This window comes from Ascidiella aspersa, chromosome 2 (assembly GCF_963924565.1).
Source record: "Ascidiella aspersa chromosome 2, kaAscAspe10.2, whole genome shotgun sequence".
Classification (NCBI taxonomy): domain Eukaryota; kingdom Metazoa; phylum Chordata; class Ascidiacea; order Phlebobranchia; family Ascidiidae; genus Ascidiella; species Ascidiella aspersa.
In genome coordinates this window covers 10373530-10400984 of record NC_139448.1, presented here as the reverse complement: position 1 = coordinate 10400984, position 27455 = coordinate 10373530, and the positions used below count along the sequence as shown (strand labels likewise).

Here is a 27455-nt window from a genome sequence, read left to right as displayed (position 1 = left end):
TCAGCTAATGAACATTTAACTATAGCTTTGAAGCGTGGAGGGGTTGTTGGGAGCTATAGGAAGGCTGCTGACCCTATAGACGAGGGCCGACGGCTGCCTAAGTCTCTTACAAGTTCTTAATCCGACTCCAAAGGACCAGGCCGCTAGAATACCTGTCCTTAACTTCTTGTACTCTAAGCAAAGACAATCCACTCAGTAGATAGTTGCTCTTAGAGTATATTCACAAATCTCAGAAATACAGCGATAAACAGAGCGGTGATTCAAGCCGCTAATCAGTAAGACGTAAAAGTATGCTAAATGCTACAGCTTGCATCTCAATTACTACCAAACAATTCTGGTTTGTCACATTTGTTGAATGCGTGTGCCTGTTAAATTAAAAACTTGTACTGTTTTTTGGATCTGGATAGGTTAGTCGCAGCTGCACCACAAACGAACTGCGAGATGGAGCCAGAAGGCAAATACTTGTGTCGAATTTCCGCAGTGACGTAATAATTTCGAATGTAAAAAAATACGGGGTGTTGCCCACTCAGTTACAAGCAGCATCCGATTAATGTCTGGGCAGAGTTAGTTTCAGTTGATTTCCGGATTTCCTCTCAAATAAGCCCAGCAACACCGGGTTATTTTGATAGATAAAGAAAAAGTTAATTGAGCATGACCTTATTGTAGTAAAGGATGGGAAACCACCTATATCTCACTAGAATACACGATTACACGTTTATTTGCTAGTGGGCATTTCACAAATTTACTAGCCCTCAAACCGACTTTAAAGTTTACCTGGCAAGTGTTTTTATATTCGGATATTTATTTTATAATACGTAAATATATATTAAAAACATAGTATTTAATTTTACAATATTATGTTCTTGAGAGTTTTGTTGTTTTCTGGTATAAGTTGTTTTGGTTGTTAATTTGTTATCACGCCAGCAAAAAAAGATGTCCACTAAGTAAGTTTTATTTTCATAGTTACGATATAAGCAAGGTTTTTGCATATTTTAGGAATAGAATTAAAAAAATTAACTAATTAAATTATTACAGCATGTTTGCTTGTTTGATATGTTTTAAATGGCGACATGATTCTATATAAGCCTCTATTCAAGCTTTTGCAAGTTCAACATGATCACACCACTCTTATTATTAGCACAGAAAAAAACGATGGTCCAGAATCCTACCACAGCAAACATTATTTGGGTTAGGGTGTGGGTTAGCGTTTGGGTTTGGGTAAGTCAAGTAATAATAGTGTTAAATGATAATACTTGTGTGGGGCACGAGTTTAATAGTTGAAGTTTCTGACTCTCGTTTTAAAGTTGACTCAAAGGTTGCGTGCGAATAACTCATTAGCCAACCACAAGACATATAGGTTATTAGAATTGTATTATCTGATAAGCAAACAACGGTTAAACTATAGAAGACGGACAAGTTAGCATATAGTAGATGCTACTTGCAAATATCAAAGGTTGCGAACAGCAAGACGATAACTCAGAAGAAGTTCGTTTTCGAGCAGATAGCGGTCTTAAGTACAAAAATCCCTGTGCTGACCTCACAGAGATAATGCAAGTCAGTAAGTACTTTGCACTTTGGAGCGAGTAGGCAATAAATCTGGGGCATAAGCCGTTACAGCGTAAATTGCACAATAAACACAAAATCTCTTAGACGGTAAATAGTCGTGCGCTACACTAACCAACACCCTAACCCAAATACTATGCGTTGGTTTAATAATTGTTTAACGCTGTGGTAGGATTCTAGGCCAGCGCCCAGAAAAGTGCTTAGAAAATAAATTAGTTTCAGCAAGTAAGTGTATTGAGTTATAACTAGCCAATAAATCATTTTTTTGTTTAAAAAAAGTTTAGTTGTGTTTCCCTTTGCAACAAAAGCATTAATTTTCAAGGAATCAATTTACTGTTTGGTAAAAGTTTGCAGAACTACTTGGATGCACAATTTTTATCTCAATGCTTAAAAAATAACTAAATGTTGAAACTTTCAGAACAAAAGATGCCAACTGTGATCTGGTGATGTTTCATTTTGGGGCTACCACATTGGTTCCAAGTCCCTCAGCATTTTGCCTTAAATTGGAAACCTACTTTCGAATGGCGAATTTGCAGTACAGAGTAAGTCACAGACTAACTGTATAATAATTAAAGGGTATGCCTGGAATATCCTGTCTGCATTCCATCATTGTGGTGCGCCAAATAAATTCACACAAAATGTAATGGCCTGAAATCATTACAAAATGTTGCAAAATATGTGTCAAAAAGGTTGTATATTAAAAATCACTATAGTCAACATTTCTCAACAGTATGCAACAGTTCTCTTCAGATAACGTCGCTGTCATAGTGTTGGCATTCAATGCCAAAGATCTTTTGCGTAAAAACTGAAATGCAATCAAGGTAGCATGTAAGTTATTAAGATTGCTACCTCTACATAAAAAAATGAAATGATTTTTGGCAGACTGAGTCGGATAACACAGCTTTTCTACCCTTACTATAATAAAAACATTTGTTATTTATATATTTTCAAGCTTGAAGTTACATCAAGGGGTTCTTCGAAAGGCAAACTACCATTTATCACTCACAAGGGTAAAGAGGTGGCAGATTCAACCTTTATAATTGAATACTTGAATAAGGAAATGAATGTGGACCTCAACTCTAATCTTTCGCCAGCAGAAAAGGGAATTGCTCAAGCATTTAAAAGACTGAGTGAAGAGAACTTGTACTGGTAAATAAAGGCTTTTAAAATGTGTTGCATTCTTGGTGGGCTTATATAGGATGGTAACAAAACCCTATTTTAAAAAAGTAGTTAGCTGATTGCATGTAATGCATGTCGTAGTGTTATAGCTGATCAACTTTATATCAAAAAAGACAACAAACCATTAATCAAACACATTTGTTTTTACTTCTATTGGATATTATAATATTAATCAGTAACCTGAAATAATTTTGCTCCATATTGATTTAGCCAATCTGAGTCGTTGGGTGAGTATGATATCTCCCTAATAATTACTATGCATTTTTCGAATTTGTAATACCCAAATTTTACAAGATTAAATCTAAATTTCAACGATATTTTTAACAGAATTGCATGTAATACAATTCCTTTCTCTAAACATTTTTATATTTTAGGGTGCAGGTCTATCAGCGTTGGATTGTTGATAGCGGTATATTCGTTAAAACCATGCCAATCCAAGGCTTTAAGAAGAAGATATTCCCTATGTATGTTGCTCTTAAAGTAAAACCGTCTTTAAAGACAAATTTGAATGTGAGTGTTAATAAAAGTTAAAGAACTTTTCATTACATTTTGTTAATGTTTTAAATGAGGCCTAATGGAAGTTTAGGTTATGTTAACAGTTTTTACCCCTTTTTTATGGTTAGGGCCATGGCATTGGAAGACACTCAAAGAAAGAAATTTATAAAATTGGAGAAAAGGATATGACATCCATCTCTGATTTTCTAGGTAATTTGTGTTTATCATTTTCATCTGTTGTGCTGTTTTTGTAATTGCAAAAATTACCAAAATATAAAATCTGTTGCAAAAGCAAAGCTAAAACATCTATAAGGCTAATTCGTATTGCTTGGCAGCTTGTGTTTCGCAAAAATTCATTAGACACTGTTTGTGCTTTTAATAGGCGAGAAACCTTTTTTGATGGGAGATGAGGCTTGTGAAGTGGATGCTTCCATATTTGGAGTCCTCTGTCAGGCGGTCTACGGATCTCCAGGCTCTGAACAGGAAACTTTTGTAAAGACTCTTCCGAACTTGGTTACTTACTGTGACAGAATGAAAGAGAAGTACTGGCCTGACTGGGATAGCTGCTGCTGGCTTGAACCGAAAGATAGGTCGAAACCTGGTAAGGCTTTCAGTGTAAACTGTGATACTTAATAGATTTTTTTAATTTAATGGATCCAGTTTACTAATATGTCATCCAAATCAAATGGTTTTATACATTAGACACAACCAGTTACCTATATGTTAATATTTAGACGCACTGGCTCAAGCAAGCTAAGATATAGTTTATTAAAGATTGTTTTTTCTTTCACTTTGCATATACAAGCAGCTGCGGAAGATGCCAAGCCACAGGAAGCAACAGCAGGGCAGGTTATTGGAGATGAGGAAGGAAGTGCAGTTGATCCACCAAAAGAAAATGGAACAGGTGAGTAAGCTTTTTGTGTCTGTGTGCTCTTGAATTATTCCTTCTTCTTTGCTAGTGTTGTAATGGCTTAAGTCAATGATTTTATGGGTTGACTTGACTTAAGTCGTTTTAGTAAAGTGACTTGACTTCAGTCTTTTAGGCAAATGTCTTAACTTGGACTTTGAATTAGAGGTTTGACTTCGAGATGCACCAATAATATCTTGGCTTGGGCAACTGATTACTTGGACTTGGACTTAACGTGTTATGTTTAGAAAAGACTTAATTGGAATATAAGTCATTTTTAAATGACTTGTTTGAAACACTGTTTTATGCATGTTATACTTACAGTTGACTACAGGGACAGAGTTGTATACTGTTAGTGTTGAAAATGTTAGTCCATTTAGAAATGAACATGCTTGCTAAAAAAGGTACCTATATGGTGCTTCGGGTTAAATACTGAGAACTATGGCTGCAACATTCAAAAGCGCCTTAAATGGTATTAAGTAGCTCTCCGAAGTTAGTGATGACTGCGCAAAAATCCTTCTGTAACAGTCCACTCGAACTTTGACCCTTTGGCTAATAAGCACTTCAAATTAATAAAGGCCTTAGAGACGCTTTAGGATGGACGTTGAAAGCATTTGTTTGTATAGGGCGTGGCTTTTACAAACGCTAGTGGGGTGATACATAACAAATTCATGAGATAGGTTTAGCGGCATTGGAATTCGTACGTAGTATCCGCTATAATCTCGCAAATTACGTCGATTTTAACGCTTTATTATTTAAGAACGGATACCGTATTATTTACGTAATTAAATCACAGCAATACGTAACGCTGAAATGCTGAATACTTGGGACGACATACCAGCAATCTTTGCTACAATTATTAAGAAGGTTATTGAAATCCTAATCTTTTTGCATTGAAACGAAACCATTGTCTACGCTACTTAACACGTTCAACTGTGTTGTTTTAACAACGCAGCGTCGTTTAAACAGCAACATAAAAGCCCGCAAATTAGAAAAAAGCCGTAAATTAGAAATGCTCGTTTCTAATTCCGGTATCGGCTTTATTAAATAAGTCATCTCACTATTTGAACCAAACACTGTAAACATCGAGTCCATCATTTCCGCTTGTTTGACACTAATAGTGCTTTACAATCTGGTGCTATTTACACATACGCGGCTTCTATGCATTCAGTTCAATGGCCAAAGTGTAAATCTGATCGTTAGAACCTAAAATAAGACATTATTCCGGTTAAAAGCTTTAACAGTGTAACGATATTAAATTAGGTAGGATATTTTTTGGTTACTGGAGATAATTTGCTCAAATTTTCAGATTACCAGGCTAACAAACTTATTGAATATGATGTAGGCACGTTATGCTTTCTTCTTACCGATTTGTATTACTCGTAACAAATAAGAAAGGGCTTACTTTTTAGGCCTTGTCTGTAGGAAAGACGCTTAGTTATCCAAAAACACATAACTACACAAATGGCCAAGTGTTTGAACAACTCGGGCTTTTTTTACAATATTGCGGTATAATTTCCATAGGGTGTCTACGGTGTTGTAAGCACAGTCTCCTGTCTGTGAATGCAGCTAGGATACATAATAGATAATAACATGATACTAGTTATTGCTCAGTTTACATTACCCGTTTAGCGCGTGAATTAGCACATGTTTTACAGCACGAGGACACATTATCGACTTTGTGTAAATAAACCTACGTAACAGAAAGTAGGTACATCAATGTGTAATCCACTGTAAAAAAATTGCAATATAAGTTACTCCTGTTTTGTTGCCGACCTTCAGATGCACACTCACATTGGCACCACTAATATCACCCTACCAAATAAAACGCTATTCTTGGTGATAGCCGTTAATTCGTTTTACCCACCAGGGCCTTTTAGGTGTATTATTAGGGCGGTTATTTTTTAGCTTGGCAAAAAATGTTTTCACAATTCACACGTTAGGTCAAAATTTGTCCAAAAATTTCATCGGTAAAATCGTTTGCAAAATGTACTTTAGAAGTATTTGTATAGGTTGTATGTGATTCCACTGGTCGCCAACAAAACACCAAGAAATGCCTAACAACATAGACTGGCGACTCCTAAATAATAAATAAATCTCTTCATATGTCAAAGTTTTGTCAAAATTCTATTTTCAAGTCGTTGTAAGAACTATTTTTAAGGTTAAAAAGTAACCGCCCTATAGTCATCATCCGTGTATATGGTTTTCCGGTATTAAAATACATTTAAGAACGCTTGGATGCTAAGCAAAATGATTGTACGGCAGCGCCTTTTCCAATTTTATTTGTAGTCAATATGTTTAAAGACAACCGTCAGCTACCTACACATACAGTCAACATGTGTCAGTTGGCAAACACGCAAAAAGTCGCTTTTGGCTTTGGCATCTGTCGAGGGTATAGGTTATTTCTGTGCGCATTGCCCTTGAAGTGCCCTTGGAGCTCTGGTGACGGTCCTTCCGTTCATTCAGACACTCTAAAGCAGTGTTGTAAAAAGGTCATTTTGACAGGTCATTCTCAGTCCGAGTCTAGGCCATTGCTTTAATAATGAAATATCCAGGTCAAGTCACTAACTTTAGAAATAAGTCACTAACTTTAGAAATAGCGCAGTTCCACTATACTTTACCAGGGTGTTATTTCTTGGTTATTCTATATTCTTTCAACGGGTCTTATTTGTCAGTGTTCATATACTCCCAATGTTGTGCTTCCAGTTTCGGTGCTTTAGCAGGCAAAAGCGGATGTGGCCCGAAGTTGCGTGTTATAGGTTGGACATGGTGCACTTTTACAAGATTGATTGCCAGTGGTCTTAATATAAATTTGGCTGCGAAGCAAACCTATAACTTGTCTTTATAATTGAAAAATATTTGACAATTTTTTCTTGCACCCCTATACGCCTCTAATTGGGGACAAAAATCAATAGTGTGACGTAATCGATTTAGTTCTTTACAGCTACATACTCTAACCTAGCGGCAGAAAACCTTCAATGCAGAATTTGTTCATATCGCTTGCTTTATTCTGGCCGCGAAGCGTCTGGCTGCCTACTGTGCTTTTTTTGTCCAGCGCGTGCAACATTCATTGTGCGAAGTGGCTTGTCTCAATGAAACTAAGCACGTGCGACTTGCCTTTTAAAAAGAGGCTTCTCTTAGTAAATTAACTTATTGCTTTTACAAAACAACATATTTTACCGCCGCAGATTGAAATGAAAAATTGTGGAGGCAGTGTACACCACTCTGTTTCCAGTTTTTATTCTATGAATGAAATCACTTTAATTTCTATATTTTTGTTTAGTTATTTTCCCTCATAGGTTAATTATTTTAAATTGAAGTTCAAAATTTTGCTGTGAAGCAACCTATAATTTGTCTTTATAATTGAAAACTATTTAACAATGTTTTCTTTAGTTTTTTAGACACCTCTAAACACAAAAACGGCCGAATTTTAATTTTACCCCCCTAAATTACTCCCCTTTTTTTCAAGAGGTAAAATGTTTATTTTAACATCAGCTTTAAATGGTTCTCTAACATTTGTGAAATCTTCAGATGTTTATGTCATTTCCTTCTAGTGTAAATATATCATTGAAATTTCCTAAAGTGTTGTGCATTTTGACCCCCCGGATGAAAAGTTCAGGGGTAAGGTTTAAAATTTTGTTACTTAGCATTGTATATGTCATGTATCCATCATCCATAAATATATCAGATTTTTTTTACATTTTTTTATCTCTGAAAAGTGCTTAAAACCAAAATTAGTAAAAAATGACAGTTTTGCCCCCCTAAAAACCTCCCCTTAGATCTTGTGCACAAAATTTTATATTAGAAACAACTTTGGGAGGGTATTTACCAGTTGTGAAAATTTCATGTTCCAACTATGTTTTTTTCCTTGTCAAAAGTGAACAACAAAAAAATTGACTGAAAAAAAAAAATAATAACTAGACAGGGTGTGCGGTTTTTGTATATTTTGCTAGGGTAAAAAAGCGCGGTTGTACTATATTATACCAGGGGGGTTATACCGCAGTTCCACTATACTTTACCAGGGTGTTATTTCTTGGTTATTCTATATTCTTTCAACGGGTCTTATTTGTCAGTGTCCATATACTCCCAATGTTGTGCTTCCAGTTTCGGTGCTTTAGCAGGCAAAAGCGGATGTGGCCCGAAGTTGCGTGTTATAGGTTGGACATGGTGCACTTTTACAAGATTGATTGCCAGTGGTCTTAATATAAATTTGGCTGCGAAGCAAACCTATAACTTGTCTTTATAATTGAAAAATATTTGACAATTTTTTCTTGCACCACTATACGCCTTTAATTGGGGACAAAAATCAATAGTGTGATGTGTTCGATTTAGTTCTTTACAGCTATCTACTCTAATCTAGCGGCAGAAAACCTTCAATACAGAATTTGTTCATATCGCTTGCCTTATTCTGGCCGCGAAGCGTCTGGCTCCCTGCTGTGCTTTTTTTGTCCAGCGCGTGCAACATCCATTGTGCAAAGTGTCTCGTCTTAGTGAATTAACTTATTGCTCTTACAAAACAACATATTTAACGCCGCAAGTCTAAATAAAAATCTGCCAGGCAGTGTACACCACTTTGTTTGCAATTTTTTTTCCATCAAAAAATCACTTTAATTTCTATATTTTTGGTTAATTATTTTCCCCCATGGGTAATTATTTTGAGTTGAAGGTCAAAATTTTGCTGTGAAGCAACCTATAATTTGTCTTTATAATTGAAAACTATTTAACAATGTTTTCTTTAGTTTTTTAGACACCTCTAAACACAAAAATGGCCGAATTTTAATTTTGCCCCCCTAAAATACTCCCCTATTTTCCAGAGGTAAAATGTTTATTTTAACATCAGCTTTAAATTATTCTCTAACATTTGTGAAATTTTCAGAGTTTTATGTCATTTCCTTCTAGTGTAAATATATCATTGAAATTTCCTAAAGTGTTGTGCATTTTGACCCCCCGGATAAACAGTTCAGGGGTAAGGTTTAAAATTTTGTTACTTAGCATTGTATATGTCATGTATCCATCATCCATAAATATATCAGATTTTTTTTACATTTTTTCATATCTGAAAAGTGCCAAAAACCAAAATTAACAAAAAATGACAGTTTTACCCCCTTAAAAACCACCCCTTAGAACCTAGGCAATTTTTTTTTTATATTAGAAACAACTTTGGGAGGGTATTTAACAGTTGTGAAAATTTCATGTTCCAACTATGTTTTTTTCCTTGTCAAAAGTGAGCCATAAAAATTGACAAATAATTCGGACAAAAACAACATGTGTCCAAAAAAAAATTTTTTTTTCGGGCCACATAATTCGGACAAAAACAACATGTGTCCAAAAAAAAATTTTTTTTTTCGGGCCACATAATAACAATTCAAACGCAAAAAACTAATTTCAAACAAAAACGATCGAAAGAAGGGCACATAGTTATTTTCGGGCACAATATTCGCGTTAATAATTTGTTTAAGTTAATTAAATGGCGTTAATATAATTAGAGGCAGGTGAAGTGACTTAAAAGCTGTAGCATTGGTGATGACAACACCACTAAAACGCGAACGCAAATAGTACTGCACGCGTATAGCTTGCCCAAGCACTTTTCAGTAAACACCTAATACAGTGGTTCTCAACTGGCGTGCCCCGGCACCCGGGGTACCATTTCTAATGCTCCAGGGTGCCGCGAGAAATTTGAAAATCTTTAGGAATCTGATTTCTGCTCAAGTCTTACAACTTTTTTTATGATTAGAGTGGAATTAATCCAATTATAACTTCCTACGTTGTGTAGAGTTAATGTGTGTTGTTCCAGCTCAGTTTATTGTGACATTCTAATGAATTACCGGAAAAATCTTGTAGGGGTGCCGCACACTATTTGTTATTTCTGAGGGGTGCCGCTAGCCATAAAAGGTTGAAACACACTGACCTAATACTTGCTTGTTTTTTCAGGTGACGAGGAGCAAGCAGAAGCCAGCGAAGAACAGAAACCTGCCGAAGTACAAGCCGAAGCACAAAACGGTGAAAGTGGCGACGCCCAAGTTGATGAACAGCAGAAGGTATACTTACGATGTTTAAATTAGATAGAGGTGTTACCTAATCGTTCGGGTCGGCCGTGACAAACTGCGAAATGCCTCCGTTTGCGTTTTAAGGTTTTTATTTGACCTGTGTTTTAAATTAGTGGTTCCCAACCAGGGGTGCATAGAGGCCAGGGCTGCGGAGTCGGTTAAAAGCAACCCGAGTCCGACTCCGGCCAAATGTAAGATTTTGTCGAGGCCCAAGTCCATTAGTCCAGCTCCGACTCTGACTTTACAGCCTTTATTTTACCCATTTACGCAACTCAATTAAGGTGGATTTCCTGCAATCCACTCATATTGGTGTCATAATTGATCCACGCATTACATGGTTTAAAAATATTTCACATTGGCTAATACACTTTTTTACAACTAACATTTTGCGGCCTTAAAAGTTTTTAATTTTGATACTGCGCATGCGCACGTCGGACCCGGGACTCGGGTAGTTTTACGCGGTCTTACTCGAATCCCGAGTCCGACTCCGGCAAAACAAACCGACTCCGCAGCCCTGATAGAGGCCCGAGGGTTCCATAAAAAGTTGCAGGACTTCCGCCAGTATGTTTAAAATAGACACGATTTTTAAAGGAAGATTTTCTTGTCTATACTATTTTTGTTTTCGAGGATTTTTTTTTTAATTTCAAGTCTACAAATCGCATTTTAGGTTTGCTAATATTTAGGAATGTAGGCTGAGATTCGCAAAATTAGTGGTTGAATCTAATTAAATTAATTTAAAAATAACTGAGATCCGTAAGAGTAATGGTGTTTTTAGAGGCCCGTCACGAAAAAAGTTGGAAGCTCACTGGTCTAAATAGACAAGATATTTGTAATTAATTTTTGTCGTTTTCAACTGAAAAAAAAAAACTTTATAGTTAACTAACGTAAGTAGCACGTATTACTTTAATCACCGTTACATCGAACACTGATGGAGTAGTTTCCCCATTGCACCGCAAGTTCAGACGTGCACCTACACAGCGTTTAGTTTCTCGTCGTCGCCCTTATGTCTCCCAGGGGCGAATAAACTGAGCAAACTGTAGCTCAGAGCTGGGCAATTATTTTTGACAGCGAGCCGCATGGAAAACAGAAAAAAATATTGGCGAGCCAGGTCAAAAAGGGGATCTGAAATTCACTTACATAATGCAACGTGTGATTCGTTTTAAAAAAAATAACTTTATATATATCCTTGTTTTGGCATGCTTGAAAGTATATAGGAATAGGTAAGGATGCCCTACAAGAGTAATGTTTTTAATAAAATATTCTGAAATCAATAAAAAATGTTAAGGCTTAATTTTGCCTAAAATATTTTATTGAATATGAGCCGCGGGCAGGATTATATTGCGTGGGGTGCTGGACCCAGGTCTGGTGTAGCTTGTGATTACCAACTTGAAAACTCACCGGTATCGTAAAGCAAAGAACGATTTCTCTACAAACTGTACAAACGTTGTATGGCAGAAAATAAAACATAACAAATATTTCTGCTGTTTTTTTGTCAGGTTGCTGAACAGAGTACCGAAGCCTCTTAATGTGTTACAGCCAATTTCCCGACCTAACCAGTACGAGTTAATTTCTTTCTGTTGCATTTAAAGCACCGAAGCCTTTTTATCCGCCAAGTTTCTATATGGTAGCCATTACGTGTTGAAGTAGTGTTAAATGTATTACTTTGTGATGACAATTAAAACCAACGGGTGAATTTATATCGTAAATATATAGGTGTTGGATATACTTTATGTTTATTATCGCTTTTTACCAGCGAAATTCCCCAGTTGTTTGCTCTGTGGCGCTGTTCGATATTTCTGTTCTGTAAGTTTTGGGAACCTCGTTTAACGTGTTATATACATTCCCAATCTAATATAAAATTGTGCAGTAACCATCGTCCCAGGTTGCGTTGTACACGACTTGTGCCGTACACAATGATAGCCAAGCCGAAAATTTGGTAAAAATCTGTTCGACAACAATATATTCGACAACAAATTATTATTCATGTTTATGGTGTCTATGTTTATTAACCCTACGTTTAACTGGTGATCTTACTAACCGGAAGTCATACAACATCCTATCGTGTAATTTTGTGTGAGGAAGATTTTTCTCAACAGCACGAACCTTAAGCGACGGTTGCCTTAGGTGTCCAGAGTGTTGTACGCCCAAAGTGACCAACATATTTCCCACCATACACCATTTGATGTGCGCCCGTACTTAATCAACATTCGTTTGATCATATATGGATCCCACAATTGTGTTTTGTTATTTAAAAAGATTCCTAATGCACCATAATGCAAGCGAGCTGTTGATACATAAACTTCATTAATTTTTTTTTTCAGGTTTTTTCAATGTTTTTTCTTCGTTTTGCTTATTGTCTGTGAGATCTTATATAATTAAGTTAAGTTTGTTGTATTCTTCGTTATTCCGTACTCTTAACAGTTCCGACGTGCTGCTTTACAAAACTAAAAATTTGGAAAACACGTTGCCGTATTTGTTCATCAAAGTTACAAAGTTCAATCATAGCTAGACGTGAATAAGCTTTACAGTTGTCTATCCGTACTATATGACAACGTCCACTTGTAAAGGCACACAATTTTTTGTTGATATAAAACTAACCTTTCTCGCTGTACCCCCCTCTTGATAATGGTGTTATGAAAGCGCAATTTAAAGTTGCGCTGTGTGATGTTCTACCTATTTGTTATGCGCTGTTGCTTAAAAGGAAATGTGCGATATCTTTGGTGTAATCAATGTAGTATTATTCGAAGGCGAAAATATCGCTGTCACACCCCACTTATTATTGTTTAACTTTTAGTTTAGTAATCGCTTTAACGCCACTGCCTGCATTGCGTTGCATGAGATTCAGTAGACTTTATTTTTGTCGTTTTGTTGCAGTGTTGCTTTCCTGGACCTTGCTTTAAAGCTATTTTCGATTTACCCATTTTTGTCCTCGTCCGCCAAATAAACCCTCTAACAACAAATTATTTTGCGATTTATACCTTCAGCAAATGAGCACTATGGAAAATACAACATCAATTTGGGGGGATGAGTTTTTAGACTTATCGCAACAATAGACACCGATGATGGTTGATAAAAGTACCATCAGAAAACGCTTGTCATTAAAATATATATATGCCTGCGTTTTTCTCACCCATTAAACTTCCTCTTAAGATTGTAGTTGGTTAAGACCCCAAACAGATGTGGTTAGCAAAAACATAGAGAAGGGTGAGGGCACTGATCTTAAGCATTGAGGTTTTTTCTATGTTTTTCCGTTATGCTTTGTATATCGGACTTCGTTTTGCTTATTGTCTGTGAGATCTTATATAATTAATTAAGTTTGTTGTATTCTTCGTTATTCCATACTCTTTAACAGTTCCGGCCTGCTTTACAAAGCTAAAAATTTGGAAAACACGTTGCCGTATTTGTTCATCAAAGTTAAAAAGTTCAATCATAGCTAGACGTGAATAAGCTTTACAGTTGTCTATCTGTACTATATGACAACGCCCACTTCGTTAAAAAATCGTGTAAAGGCACACAATTTTTTGTTGATATAAAACTAACCTTTCTCGCTGTATCCCCCTCTTGATAATGGTGTTATGAAAGCGCAATTTAAAGTTGCGCTGTGTGATGTTCTACCTATTTGTTATGCGCTGTTGCTTAAAAGGAAATGTGCGATATCTTTGTTGTAATCAATGTAGTATTATTCGAAGGCAAAAATATTGCTGTCACAACCCCACTTATTACTGCTTAACTTTTAGTTTAGTAATCGCTTTAACGCCACTGCCTGCATTGCGTTGCATGAGATTCAGTAAACTTTATTTTTCTCGTATTGTTGCAGTGTTGCTATCCTGGACCTTGCTTTAAACCTATTTGTCGATTTACCCTTTTTTGTCCCCGTCCGCCAAATAAACCCTCTAACAACAAATTATTTTGCGATTTATACCTTCAGCAAATGAGCACTATGGAAAATACAACATCAATTTGGGGGGATGAGTTTTTAGACTTATCGCAACAATAGACACCTATGATGGTTGATAAAAGTACCATCAGAAAACGCTTGTCATTAAAATATATATATGCCTGCGTTTTTCTCACCCATTAAACTTCCTTTTAAGATTGTAGTTGGTTAAGACCCCAAACAGATGAGGTTAGCAAAAACATAGAGAAGGGTGAGGGCAGACCCCTGATCTTAAGCATTGACATACTATTATCGCTATCATGATCAATCGCCTAATACCAATAGTTTGTTAATAACAAAAAATAAAAATTCTTTAAGAGTTAATAGCTCAATTAGTTTTCGTAGTACAACCAGTACCTAGCTCTTATTAAAATACGCCGCACGACCAAACTTTGGATTGTTTTATTTTGTTTTTATTATGTTGCGATAGCGACGAAATATATTTGGTTCAAAAATATTTTACCATCATTAACCTGTATTAAATTTGGAAATAAGTAAGTCGGCCCATAAGTATGGTTGGAGAGAGACAAGAAGATGACCAACTAATTTACATCAACTTACAAAATATTCATCATTAGAAGTTGCAGAATATATACAGAATTGTCTGTATCTGTCAGCAGTTCGTAAAACAAATTACAGACGAGGGCAACTAAAGATCCAATAATTAAAGCAAAATAACATATAAAACATTATGGTTTCTCTTTTGTACTACATATGTATAGTACGATAGTGTAGTTAAAAAAATTAAATTTATTTGCAAACTTTATGCTAGATTTGGAAAGCGCTAGATGTTGCTAGTAAGTCGTTTTGAAAAATCTGAGACTATAAGGAAAAATACATTAACGTTTACAAGGTAGCATTTAAGGCCTACTAAGCAATAAGCATGTTTGCAAAATTTAAACAACGGTAACCTATAAAAGGGGCATAAAAAACGAAATTTTAGATTTTTTGTAAACGCTTCTTAACAAGCGAAATGATTTTTCGAAAATATTTAAATTTATCAATTAAATGCTTAACGTGGCTTTGCGCATTCTTTTTTTTCTAACACTAATTCATAAAAAAATAATTAGCAGGGTTGTAAAGATCTTAGTCATCTGTTTCAAATGTCGTGACTTTAAAGCAGTTTTGAAAAAAATTGACTTGGTTTGATTTAAGTCAATTAAGTAATTCCTAGATTTAAACTGAAGTCATTTAATTGAAAACACTTTTATTATTATGTAAATAATAACTTTTGTTTTAGTTTGGAGGCTTGCTATATGACGCTTGATTTTAATTTTATTTGTTTTGTAATCAAAATTGTAAAGGTTTGTTTTTTGTTTTGCGAATGACTTGACTGGGGTTCAAGTCGTTGAAATAGACTTGTTTACAATACCGTCAGAAAGTTACAAAAGTGCTTTTCTCGAAACAAAAGTGTCAATTACTTGCCGCTAAATTCCACTTGGGCTATCTCCCAGCCGAGTTATTCAAAAGTTTAAGTGATGATTTGGCATCTTACCCCTCTCTTCTTTATTCAAGAGACCATGACGGCGAGAAACTAAGCTTCTTAATCGCACAAACAGCATTAGAAGTCTGCTATGCATCCATAGATATATTTTAAAAAACGTTTCCACTGATAAAGTAGGTCATTATTAAGACGTTCAGCGATTGCTTAATGTACAGATTTTGAAAAAAAAACATATCGAGTTTTAGGCTACATGTTATCATTTTCAATTAACCCCTCTTCTGCTCTTCTGTTTTAGTCAGCCAAAAAAAGTGTTGTAAACAATTCATTTTGAAATAACTAATGTCACAGTCAAGTCATTTGTATAAATCATTTTTGAAAAGAACTTAGGTGCAAGTGAAGTCATTTTTGAATAGGCATAAATAATTTTGAATAAAAATAACTCTCAAGTCAAGTCGTCAAGTCATTAAAAACAGCGACTTAAGTCAAGTCGTTGACTTAAGTCATTACAACACTGTCTAAAATTGTTCTCAAAAGCCAAAACTTGTGGTGATCGACCAAAAGTTTGAGACGATTAACTAAATGTAACCGAAATGTGTGCGACGTGATTGGCGACACGAATACCTCTCCATATTTGGCAAGCCTACGTAAACAGCATGCTCTCTGGTGCAATAACGCCGCATACTCATGCGTCAAACGTCGTTCCACGGCGGCTTCCGAGTGGCGCTTAACACAACTTTTCCGGGGATTAAGCGGAAACGAATCCACTTGGCATTGCAACTGTTAAACCGGTTAGAGTTGCAGAAGCTGGCGCGCTTAAAATAACTGACAGCCAAATTGCTGGGATCTCAAAATGGCGGTGGAGTACACGTTACCTCGGTATGTTAAGCTGTTTCGCTGCAAGGTATAACCTTTGTTCGAAGTCGAAAACATATAGCTGGGTTGCTTTAGCCATGCTTACCTTCTTGTTAATATTTTGTTGTTCACATGCCACAAATACCTAGTTTTTTGGGTAAAAGTCGTACTTGAGTAATTCGAATTCTGGAAACCAGGTGGCACTGTTAAACGAAAAATTGTTTTGTATTTCTGAGCTTTCGCGCAACCGTGTTTCATCTTCAAACCTACTGTGACCTGGTGGTTGTGCGAAAGGCTTTTAATCATAAAAAGATAGTCGTTCAACAGTGCCTAATCGTAAATACAAAAAGCATTTACACAAATGAACAACATTTAGGTGAATTAAAATTAAATATCTAGGCACATATATCAATGAAACATATTGGCAAATTCAAGTTTTTGCTGCCTTTTTTTAACAGTACTAGCTAATGAGTCTATGACTGATTTTGATGTCAATGTGTTTGCGGTTCGGGCGCATTTACAATTGAAAGTTAAGATATAGTGTTATCCGTAACAGGAAGAGGCCAATTGTCGTTTTGATATCCTTTTCCACCGTAAATGTCCCGGTAGGGGTGCGAGGCCGTATCGAATCACACTCGAAATTGCAATAGAATCTGTTTTATTGTCTTCGAATCGTAAAAATTCAATCGCGACTTGTCAATTAATAATGCAGAAAGTCGTCGCAAACAGAGCCAGCCCCCGCAATTTGTTGTAAAACCGTTGAAAACACGCTTTCACGGTGTTTTGTGTCTATCGAAGTTGTGAAAATGCTATATACACTAACCGAAACTTCTAAAAACCCGCACTCTGTCTATCTCGAAATATGTCCTATTTATTCAAATAAAATACCTTTAATTTTACCAAATGCCAAAAGCAAAAGAAGAGGACAACATAACCAAAACGCTTGCTTATACAAAAGTTCCGCGTTTTACCACTTTCATATCAGAACTCCTGTCGAGTGACATTAAAAGTTATTCTTTCGAAAAACATTTTCGTTATTTATTTAACCGTTATGAAGTATGACGTCAAGATTTTGGTGTAAAAGGAAACAAATTGTTAACAACAAATGAGGAACATAAGATATAACGCGAAAGGGAAAAAACATTTTTTCCAAAAACGCTGTATTAAAATCAAGTCATTCATTACTTAAATCAGATTCATGTATCTTTGTTGTCTGTTCTAATTAAAACGTTAAAAAACATTATTTTTTTCTATGACTTAGAACTGTTGGATCACATTGTTTCAAATGTATCGAACATATATACAAATATACTAAAGATAGGTTATTAATAAACATTTTTACATAAATGGAAATTTCAATTTTCGCTGACAACGATATTTAAGACAAAATTAAGACGATGCCAAAACAGTCAACTCCGTAAAACGATAAGGGGCCTTTACACACAAACAAATTAGGCCGACTCTCAGCTGGACGCCGTAAGTCTGACGAAACCGAAATTGAAATAAATTTTCGAAAGATCACGACATCCAGTGATGCCAGGCAAGGCACCTTTCGCGCGCGCGCGCATCACTTATTTATGACATCACAAAGCCGTCAGCAGCGCGTTTGCCAGAATGCGCCGAAGAAGCCTGACAATTCGAGTTGTTTCTTTAATCGCTTTCTTCGGGGAAATCGAGAGGTTGGGGGCAATGGGCAACGTTCAAGAAGAACCTGCAAGTGTTGTCCGTTTTGTTGAGGTTACGTAAATATCAACGTATAGTGTTAAACATAGGTTTCTGGGGAATAGCGCAAGCGCGCCGTTGGTCGTTTTTTTACCGCGGAACCTTATACCTTTTGGCTCCGCGTGGACCACGGTAGGGAAGAAATTTTCAGAGATGACGTCATAAATTAATGTAAAATACAAATAAACTTCAGAAATCTGCTGACTTTAACCTCAAAAATGTGTGAGTCAAAACACATTAAGTGATAAAACGTTTTCTTTTTAATGAAACTTTTTTTTTAATTACTTACTTCTGAAATATACACTAACCCTTTAATTAGGCCTTTAAGTACCCCCTAAAACTAGTTCACGAACCCTTAAGGGGTCTATGGACCCCAATTTAAGAACCCCTGCAATAGGGGTATTTAAATAATTTCGAATTAAAGACCATATCTTTATGACAAGTGGTAATATCGTTACTCGCCCGATTACTGTTGAATAATAATATGGCGTTTTCTTGCTAATGTAAATATAGTGTTTTCTTGCTAATGTAGACGGATCTATGAAGCGCACCCTTAATCTACTTAAATGTTGTGATCCTGATCTGCATGCAAGATTAACAAAACTCAAGGTTCTCGGTGCCACTGTGATACCAAGTTATTAAGGAATTTTAAGCATGTTAATTTATTAAAAAAGAGTAGGTTAACAACTGGATCTACATAACTAAACTATACCTACCGCTGAAGCAAAATTTGGCCTAACACCTAAAGAAATGATTTGAACTGTCCATTTCGTATAATTTGCTTGTCTAAGCATAGTAATGACGTCAGCATATCAAGTAATGACGTATTTCGGTATCGCTTTATATCGCCATACTTTTTTTTACAAAATATCGAGTATAGGTGGAACAAAATGTCTAGAATTGAATAATAATCGCAAACCGCCTTCTTAAAAACAATTGCAAGCGTTTGCTACAATTGCTACAAGATTTCGCCCCTAACGCGCATGAACAGAAGTTTGCTCTAATAAACATTGGCACTTTTAGAATGCACCGAATAATGTAAAAAAAAACGTAAACCCCTAAAACAGAATTTCTTCAGTCAAAAATCAGCGATTTTTTTCTATATTATAATTCAACAAACTTGTTTGGTTTATGTAAACTTTAACGTTGAACGCGAGACATAAGGTGTCTGACTTGGACCCCAAAGTTCAAGTGCACGTTAAGATTTTTTTCAGTTATATGTTAAAAAACAACATTCTAACACCTTAATCACAGTATATTTGTTAAAATACGCTATGGGTTGCTGTTAAGTTATAGGTTATCTGTTGTAATGTAAAAAAGTTCAACTTTTTTATCTTTTTGTTAAACAGTGGCATTTAATTTTCTTATCCCTCTCTCCCATAAAAAATAAAAAAGGCTAATATTTGTTTAGGATTACAATATGAATCCAACAGAAACGACGAGTCTTGAGTCTTGGTTCGGCCATAAGAAATATAAAGTTTAGCCTTGTATATGGAGACTTCTAAGCCTCCTCATCATAACAGGCAAGGTATACACCGGCGGTGATGAATGCATAATCTTCATTACTGACCGATACAGCGGCTGCAGACAATTACAAGCGTGTCCCTATATACAAAAAGCAAAAAACGCGGCAGGCTTCGCATGTCAATATTTGATAGCGGTGACGAAAGTCGAGCATCCCGGCACCGTTTCGTATTGCAATGACAGCAACATAATCGCGTCTATTCAAACGCTCGTCTCTTTAATCTGTTGGAGCGGCGGGCTTCAATTTGTAGCGTGCCGGATTGTTTCGCTTTTTGCCGCGCCGGCGGACAAACGCACAAGCCGGACAGTATATAGTTTACTTTGTGATCAGGTGTTGGATCCTCTTATGGCGATTGCGTTACACGCGGAACTATGCCCGCTGGTAAGCGCGTAATACGCTGCTGTCCAAAGTATAAAAAAATAGTTTCCTTCCTGCTAAGTGTTGTTGGGAAATGATAGGGTTTTTCCTCTTACAGCTATACGTGTTATATGTGCATTTGTGTAAAGTAAAGCTATATGTCTAAATCTAGAATTTCGGACATTAGTTTTACTGTGGGAATATAATGAAAATAAAGGCGTGTTCAAACTAAGTAAAAACGGTATTATTTTATTTTGGAGTTAATAATGCCTTCAGTGGTCAGCACTGTAAAATATAAACAGTTCTGTAAACCAAAACCTTATAGTTTTCTTTTTTGCGTTTATTTAACTGCAATAAACGATAAAGTTCAAAAAACAGTTGTGCGTCGTATTGGTAGCAAACCAAAATTGGTCTACCCATAAGCAACCGCGGGCGCTAATGTATTAGCCGCTGACGTTTTATTAATTTTTCGAATGTCGATTCAAAAGCGATAGCGTGGTAAATTACTTAAGATTTATTTAGGAAAGCAACTATAAATGATTAAGCCTCCAAGTATGTTAATTACTGTTCTATAAGCGGCCCTTTAAATATCTATAAAGGTGCTACATTTTTTGGTTTATAACATAGGCATCGTACATGGGTAACTTATAACCGATACAAGCGTTTAACTCAACTTTGCCTCGAAACGGTTGCCTTTATAATTAAGATTGCACATACGAGCTGATGTACCTTCATTATCTGTAAATTGGTCACAGTCGGATATTGATCATAGTGGTCCAAAGATAAAAACACCGCATCAGAATAGACCCATAAAATACGAAAACAAGTCGATTCGTACATCTTTCTTTAAAATGTCGACTTTGTTTTCTCCCTTCGAATCAAGTTTAAGTTAGGTGGAAACCTACAGCGAACCAGCAATTTTATCTCGACGCGGTAACATTAACTCGTTTTTACGACGTTTTTTGACAGCGTAACATCTGCCTTGCGTGTTTTTTTGAAGCGTATTATAGCCGAGGCTGTCGAAAGCCGCAGTGAGGCTGCCAGCACGCTAAATGCATGTTCTCCGATTGACGAATCGAGGACGAAAGGTGGGGTTGTAGGGACCAGGGGCGCTACAAATTGGCCGTTAAATCCGGGCGGTGACAATTTTGACGCGCACTTTGCCCGATTTCGATCTCGTCCCGAAAAAAACGCCGTCCGATTCGGGCAACGGGCGGGCGCGCCAGCCGACACAAGTTACTGATAAGCAACTGTGTTTATGCGACAATAACACGCCCCTGACGCGAAATGGATAATTCATAGCGAATTAGGGAGGAGTAGAGGCTGTGTTTCAGCGGCCATTGGGGATAGCGGGCAAAAGCGCGAGTAGCACGCGCGTACACTGTCAATTAAAATTTAGCCTAAACGACGCGCGATAAGATACAATCTCGCAGCTCGCCTGGTCGCGAACGCTGGCAGTGGCTAACGCACGACTGGGATCTAGCCATAGCGACGACACCTTCTCGTGAATTTAATTATTAACGAGCGCGCTCTGTCGCCGCCCGTGCGGCCGAATTAGTCCGAAAACCGCGCGCGGGTGCAAATTGCCGCCGGCCGCTTTACCCAGTGTCCGGGTCGAGATATTCGAGAAATATATTTTCATTTGGCGCCTGAACCGCTGATAACTCGCCACGGGGGCCATTATCTCTAATTAGAAACCGAAATACGCCGGGGACACTTCGCCGAGGTCGCTCTCGCGCGTTAATTTCACAAATTCGAGCGTGTCCGTTTGGGAAAACAAGATAAAAACTAATCCGCGGCACCGGCGATTAACCCCCCTTTAATTCGCCTCTTGTTGGTTCGAAATATGTTTAAATTCGCTTCGGGACATGTGTTTTTTCACCTCAAATTGCACGTCTTGGCAGCGGGCGCTGGTCGGGGACAAATTGAATCCCTATTTCTCCCCTGTATTTACCTTAATGAATTCAAGCTTCCTGACAAGTGATAAATTTTGCGTGGGTTAAAATAAAATTTCGTCGCCAAGTCCGCCAAATATAGACTATAATTTATCGCATGCGGGAAACATAAGAAGCAAGAAATTATCGACGGGGACCGCGGACTAATGTGTATTAGATCAGGGGCGTATATTTAAAATTTAAAGCTTTGTTTTATCTTGTATAACGTAAATTAATTTCGCAAAACCTAATCTCGTGTCGTAGAACGTAAATTCATTCCGTAAAAAGTAAAATTATTTCGTTAAACGTAAATTCATGTCGTGAAAAGTAAATTAATTTAAAACACCTAAGAGGCAAGTAAACTTTTTGGGTCAAAATAAATTAAAGAAAATTAATATAGCTAAAATTGTGTAGTTCCGTGTGACATGGGTGGCGGACAATGGTCATTATAATCCACTGAGAGTTATTTAAGTAATCAGGATAAACTAAACATACCTGACAGGGAGGTTTTTCCAACAAAAATTTATTCGACCAAAAACTTCTCTAACTTCGGTCTGGCCGCGGCTATATTTAAACCTAAATTACTCGAAGGTTTTCCGGCTTTACTTGCAGGACAAGTTAACAAAACAACGACTTACCCAACAGCGGGGCGGGTCGCGATTTATTCCCACTTTTGTGAGGAGCGCGATCCGGTGAAAATACGCCGCCGAAAACCAAACAGAGAGATTTTTTTGGCTTAGATGTCGTTCGAGAATAGCGCGCGAGGATTGCCGGCTTTCCGTTACGGTCGCTAGCCCGGGGCGTAACTCTAACCCCCGGGGGGCCTTGGGTGAAGTAGCTGGTCTATGGGGGACGGCTGTGAACTCGCGGCGAACCCAAACAAGGCGATTACCAAGTCTCCGGATGTTTTGTGCTAACGCCCGACTTGCGCTGATGTCTCGGGCCTAGGATTCGTGACAAAGCGGCAGGGAGTGACTCCATTATTGTTCGTTTGATGGTTTTGTTGAGGCGAATGACATTTACCAATAAACTGGGGACACAAAATGAATGGTTTAAATCTGTCGCAGGCCTTTCTTGCAAATATTTATTCTGATGAAGCTTTTTGTGGCCATTTGTTGACGTAATGTATATGCTTGCATTAGTGTTATTCAAATTTCATTTGTTGTTTCTATGGATAAACTAGGCTATTCTTGTTTTGTTATAGATAAATGCTTTTCAACTCGATATGGCCTCGCCTGATGTTCAGATTGTACATAAATATAGGTTTCCGCCGTTGAAGGTATCCTTATCGCGCGTTTTAATACAAACCACCACTCCCACCTCAGTGTGCGACACCACAAATGTTATTCATCGAAATCCGGCTGATCACCGAAATCAGAGTTCGCTATTTTCCGAGGGATTTGTAAAACGACGTCGCTAACCGCTCGGCGGCGCCGGGGCGCATTTTTTCCCGCCGAAAATTCTTTCAGAGTCGTCGAGGCGTGGCAGCCAGGATCCCCAGGCACTTGACAATATTGATAAAGCTTGGGTTCGCCGCTCGCCAGAATAACGATTTGTTAGGATTTGCCGAAACGCGCGGGCCCGGAAAATTCCGGACGGTTAAGGCGATGCGTTCATTCTGAATAGAAAACGGAACTAATGCAACAGACGTGATACCGATTGTACTGCGACCCCAACGTTCACGTTCGTTACTTTGTTTTATTTGGGATTTAGGTGTTCAAATAAAGACCTATAGTCGTCTAAACCGTGCAGTACTTGGCATACTTTTATTAAGTCTTACATTATTTTGGTGGCGTTCTAATAGTGTAACAATGTTTTAATGAACTTTTTAATTAATTGTTCGGCGGAAAAGAATGATAATTGGATGGAAATGACTTGAACGTATGTCGACATTAATCATTCGTTAATTTGCCTTGTGTTTCTTACCCAAAAAGTCATCGCGCATAGGTCACAGTGAATAAATAAAGTACTCGACAAAAACAACTCCTTCTGTGACGTAGGCCACCCATCAGCAGCTATGATTGGTTAAATCCGGATCGGTAACAGACAAATCAAACGGCGGCTATTTCCCGCCGGATCGCAGTCGCCTTGTCGTGATTAATCCCTCGGGCGACCGCCCACATCGAAAGCGACTTTTACCCCCGTAGAGCGCCCCCTAAGCCCCAGCGCGATGAATCACGGGGGCGCTGGGTGTCACATGGCCGGGTGAAGAGTTGATTTTGTGGTTTAGTCAGAGTCCTTTGGGAGAAATCACGTCGCGGTCGCTGGAATTGGAATCTGTCGTCTCTTTGTTTGAGCACTGATGGCGAGCAATTAAAAGGACCCGGGAGGGAAAGCACCGTTTGCGCGAAACGTCTGGTGGCGATCCGGATAAGACAAAGTACAGTGGCTGGTTTGATTGTGGGCTTTGTGCTGTCACAAGCAGAGGAAATGAAAGTGTGTGATATTACTGTTTTATCGGTGACTCTTCCTCTGTATAATGTTTGTCAGAACAGGTTAATACACTACAAATCAACTTAGCCTTACGTTTAAGTAATACTATGTAAAATAAGACTACAAAATTGACTGAAAAAATTTAGGCTTAACACATTTCAACTATATTCTACCAACAAAAATTTTAAGAAATTCATAACATACATCGCATGGATGGTATCTACCGACGCACATGATAGAAGAGTATTGCACTTTACGGTTTTAGGCAATACATAAAGTTTATTCAAAACCCTAGTAATTTCAAAATTTAATAAATTTCTGTTTAACCAAATTTTGCAATTGGCGCAATAATAGCGAGATGTTGTTCAATGTAAGAATTTGTTCGTAAAATATTTTCTTTCCCTGTGATTCGCCAGAATTTTATAGTAGCTAGCAAAAAAATAAGTGGGAAGCTTTGCCAGAATAAATTGATGCCCATCGCTGGGAAAAACCGCATGAGGCAGTTTGCCAAATAAAGACATCATCTCATCGTACAACAAGGCGGACCGCAAAACGTCAAAGACAGAACTGTATCGGCTCGAAATGCGGCTCGCCTACGCCCAGCGTCCAAATACGTTCGGAAATTGCCGCGAATCTTCAAGAAATACTCTATTTTGGTTTGCACTGCTTGGTGCCCGCTCGGCAATTAGCGCAACGATTACGTATATGTCAAAATGAGCGCAAAGCAATTTTCGTTGCAACGCCACCAAGTAAGGGCGCAAGGACGAGCAACTCGTACGTGTCAAAGGACGAGCAACTCTTAATGTTTTGGTGTCGGACACAAAACGCGAGCACCGCATAGAACAGGGCATGTAATGGAGGTGGCGATGAAGGGCTACCAAAGTAACAGTGTTACACCATTTACTGGAGTCCTACTTAGCGGCCTGGCGGATGCCAAGCGCTAAACGAAGTATTTAAAAAACTGTTTTAAATATGAACGAGACGAAAAAATAATAGAAGGCCTAAAACAATAAGAATCAGACTAAAGCGTAAAATTGAAACAGTTATGAAGTTTCCTTAGCTTCCCCCAACCCAACTGCCGTTATTTTCCTTGTTCTTTCCACTGACAACCACAACGAGGAAAAAAAGCAGTGAATGTAATTAAACATTTGGAGACAACGTAAAAACGTGATAAGAAACTAGCTGCGGATAAGCTATTTCTTCTCACAACTTCTTACACGTCCTTTTTATTCTGTCCTAAAGGCAACAAAACAAGGCTACAAAAAAGAGTTTGGACATAAAACAAACCTTTTCAACCTTGAAGAAATTCCTCACAGGTGCAGCAAGCCATTGGGCGGGCGTTTTTTGATTGTTGCCAGGCGAGGTAAATTGCCGTGATTATTAGCAGAGACACTTGAAAGTCCATGTCGAAATATCTCGCAATCGCTAGCTAGTGTGCTTTAATTGGCCATTGAACGATGCAGCCTAGTGCTGTTTAGGGTTTTAGAGTCGCTTTTGGCTCTCGGTAATTTGGTGCTAGCTAGATAAGTGTGCATATCTTTAAATGCAAAGCGGCCACCCAATGATTTTAACCTCGAAATTTTGGCGTGTTATGTAAAGCTTGCAAAGCCGCCATCAAACGAAGTTTTAAAACAATTTAAACTGTACGTTTAGGTTATTGTATTTGTTTTTATGGGGAAAGGGCTGTTTGCTATATGCGGTATTTTTTATTTAAATGAAAAGAGTCACGATAGTTTTATGTTGTCGTAACATTTGTATAAACCACACTGTGAAGAAGTCGTTAAATTGTCGTGACAAATTCAATTAAAACACGATTTATTTTTGGTGTTGCAATGCAACGAATTACGCAAATTTAAATCGATTACGGTGAACCAGCCAAGTTCAAAATTCGAGGAAAGCACTTCTCGGTCAAATAGCTACAGGGCGGATTACACAACAGGCAAGTGATGAGCGCGGCCATTTTGGGAGGCGTGCCCAGGCATTACAAGACTGTAGAAGGCAGGTGCCTTTTCGGCTCGACTGTACAACATGCACTTTTCAGACAGATAATTGCGACGCCTTTCAGACCGTAATAGCGATCCGTAATTAAGCCCACATTGCAACAATTTCGGGCTCATTTAGGCAAACACGAAACTCGAAGAACAATGCCGTAAGCGTGGGCACACGGTCATGGAGTAAAGTACCTTACGGGCCACAACAATGATCCTTATTGTGGAAAGGTGCAACTTCTAGATGCGAGTTGTCACGATTTTTCGACATTTCTTTCATTTTTCCTTTCTCGCCTTCCTCGCAGGGAGCCGTGTACGGCTGTTTTAGCCTAAACTGCGCTCACGGGCCCTTTGAAAGTGTGTGAGCGATTAATTCCAGTGCGTTATTCGCGGATTCGCGGTCGCCTCGGTTTGTTTGCTTTGAATCAGGGCGTTTCGGCATCGAAACGTGACGGCAGGAAATTACGACAGTGTTCGGAGGAGGTGCCAACATACTCTAGGTACGGAACAATTAGAGTTTTCTCGAGAACTGATGGATTGAGCCCTGTGAGACATCTGTATATCGTTTCAAGGTACTTTTTTTAAGTTGTTTATACCAATAGTCAATTTGACCAAAGTTTATACCATTAAAAACAGATACAGAAATCTTTACAGTTACATGAAAAAAATAGAAATGTATTAAGTCTTATATTATTGTGATACCCTTGACAACCAATACATCATTAGAAGTTAATTTTGTGGTAAAATTTATGAAGTGCGAATTTTAATATAAACAACGATTGGTCGCTAAGTCCATAATGCTCACTATACGAGGGTTGCGGGTTCGATCCCCGCTCTAAGTAGTTTTCATTGCACTAAAAGCGATAGCAAATTCGCGATTGTCACCCATACATATATACTTATATATTCATCATACATGTTTAATGTTTTTGTATTGATTCTAATATTAAGCGTGAATTATTAAATAAAGGCTTTGGCAAAACATTTTTATGTACTTAATGTTTATTTTGTATACTTATTTTTGTTGATGTTTTGTAGAACTGGTAGTGAGGTGAACGCGAAAGCACCATAA

General features: G+C 37.6%; 1 protein-coding gene across 1 annotated transcript; it reads left to right on the top strand.

The window, feature by feature from the left end:
• Positions 1 to 863: 863 nt before the first annotated feature.
• LOC146163563 (failed axon connections homolog) lies at positions 864 to 27455 on the top strand. Its single transcript, XM_083380539.1, has 9 exons — positions 864 to 944; positions 1982 to 2105; positions 2516 to 2712; positions 3117 to 3252; positions 3366 to 3447; positions 3620 to 3827; positions 4012 to 4141; positions 10076 to 10182; positions 27422 to 27455. Exons 1-9 carry the CDS (start codon positions 934 to 936, stop codon positions 27453 to 27455), a joined length of 1029 nt encoding a protein of 342 aa, XP_083236665.1. The 5' UTR covers positions 864 to 933.